The sequence below is a fragment of the Plasmodium reichenowi genome, chromosome 14, assembly GCF_001601855.1.
Source record: "Plasmodium reichenowi strain SY57 chromosome 14, whole genome shotgun sequence".
Taxonomy (NCBI): domain Eukaryota; phylum Apicomplexa; class Aconoidasida; order Haemosporida; family Plasmodiidae; genus Plasmodium; species Plasmodium reichenowi.
The window spans coordinates 839,596-841,764 of NC_033659.1; the positions used below are offsets into that span (position 1 = coordinate 839,596).

At 19.2% G+C, this 2,169-nt stretch overlaps 1 protein-coding gene across 1 annotated transcript in view; it reads right to left on the reverse strand.

Annotated features, from left to right (window-relative positions):
• Positions 1 to 25: 25 nt before the first annotated feature.
• The window catches only part of PRSY57_1420600 (hypothetical protein), a gene marked incomplete at both ends in the record, with an annotated part of 3,900 nt that continues 1,756 nt past the window's right edge, over positions 26 to 2,169 (reverse strand). Inside the window, one exon of the mRNA XM_020115286.1 lies at positions 26 to 1,980. Coding sequence (XP_019969943.1) covers positions 26 to 1,980 — 1,955 coding nt within the window.

Sequence of the window (2,169 nt, forward strand, 5' to 3'; positions counted from 1 at the left end):
TTTTTTTTTTTTTTTTTTTTTTTTTTTATTGCTTTTCTTTAAAGAATATAAATTCATTAAAAATGGTGCTGTCATTTTTTTTTTTGAGAGCTTTTAAAATTAGATATATCCATATATCCCTATGAACATATTGTGTTTTATTTTTACATTTAATTTTTTTATTTTGATCATATCTAAAATATATTAAAATTTTTTGTTTCTTTATTAAATTAAATAATATTTTTAAATCATCATGTAATAACTTGTTTGTATTATAAAGATATTCTTTGTTAATTTGAGAATTGTTAACGCTTACATCACTCTCATATAATAATAAATGATCACAATAAATTTTTTTAATTTTATAATTATTATTATTATTATTATTATTATTAATATAATTTTTAGATAGATTAGTTTCGTCGTTTGATGAAGACGATGATATAGATGGCAAGTATATATTGTTTATATTTTGTTGTATCTTCTTTTTTCTTTTTTCTTCCCTTTTATCATTATATTTTTGTAAATATATATAATATAATGAAAAGATATTCCAGAATAATTTCCTTAATAAATATATAAAAAAGAAATCATAAAAATAAATTTTTTTATATATTCCAAGTGTTTCAATATCGTTTGTTATATAATAAATAAAATTACGATTGTTCAAACTTTTTAATTCTTCTTTACTATATTTTATATTTAAATAATTTATGTAAGTATCTGATTGAGCTTTATTATTATCATCTTCCAAGTTGTCACACATAGTTGAAGATATATATGAATCCGAATTATAATTTATAGATTGATAAGAATATTTTTTTTTCTTTTTTTTTAATATCATAACTTTGAAGCATTCTGTTTCTATACATTTTAAAGGGTAAACAGCTCTGGGAGAACTCTTCGATAAGTTATTTAAATTATTATTTGTTATATTTTTTGATGAATGACCCATGATTTTAAATGTATTTGTAACCTTATCACATTCATCCTTTTCCTTATTTATGTAATGTTTTTCTTTTTCTTTTTTAAATAATACATTCTCTTTTCTGTTTTCTTTCATCTGGATTTTGTTATTTGGTATCTTCAACGTATTCGTAATGTGTTTATCTCCTTTGTCAAGGTCTGCATAATTAATACACTCTTCTTTATCTTTATTTTTATTATCTACATTTTTGTCATTTCTTTTTTCTTTAACGTGATAATTGTTACTATTGTGGATTTTTTTAGTATTTATATTTTTATTATCATTGTGTAAATTTGTTTGTATATTTTGTTGTTCATATGTTTGTACATTGTTTTGTAATTTTTTATCTCGATTTTTTGTCACCTTATTTTCTGTCATGTTATTTTCTTTCGTGTTATTTTCTTTCGTGTTATTTTCTGTCATGTTATTTTCTTTCGTGTTATTTTCTTTCATGTTATTTTCTTTCATGTTATTTTCTTTCATGTTATCTGCTTTCACTTCATTTCCTTTTTCATAAGTTGATTTATGTCCCTCACGCTTTTCCAATCCTTCATTTATCCTTTGATTATATTCCTTCTTTCTACCAACCTGTTGTACATCCTGAATAACCGTATCATATTTTTCCATAATTTTATTTATATCCTTTATAACATTCTGATTAAAAAATATATTTAAATTATATAACACCGGTTGAATTATTTTGTACAGATCATTTTGCACAAACCGATAATTGTATAACATATCGCTGTGTATATATTTGTGTGCATAATCATTATAGATATTATCTTTTTTTTGTTTTCTTTCCTCATCAAGTTTTTTAAAAATATCTTTATATATTATATTATCATTCTTATTAAAATGTATCATAACGTTTGAACTGTTATCATTATCATTATTAGAACCACTCTTTACATAATCATTTGTAAAATTTGTTTTATGTATTTTTCTTTCTTCTATATTTTTATCATGAATATTTTCTTTTTTATTATTTTGAATGTCTTCATATATATCAACAATATCGTATAATTCTTTTTCTGTTAATAAAAAAAAAAAAAAAAAAAAAAAAAAAAAAAAAAAAATATGGTGAAAAAAGATTATTTTGATTAAAAAAAAAAAAAAAAAAAAAAAAATATATATATTTTTATTATATATATAAAAAATTAAATATTTAAAAAAAAAAAATTTTTTAATTTTTTTTTATTAAAAAAAAAAAAAAAAAAATT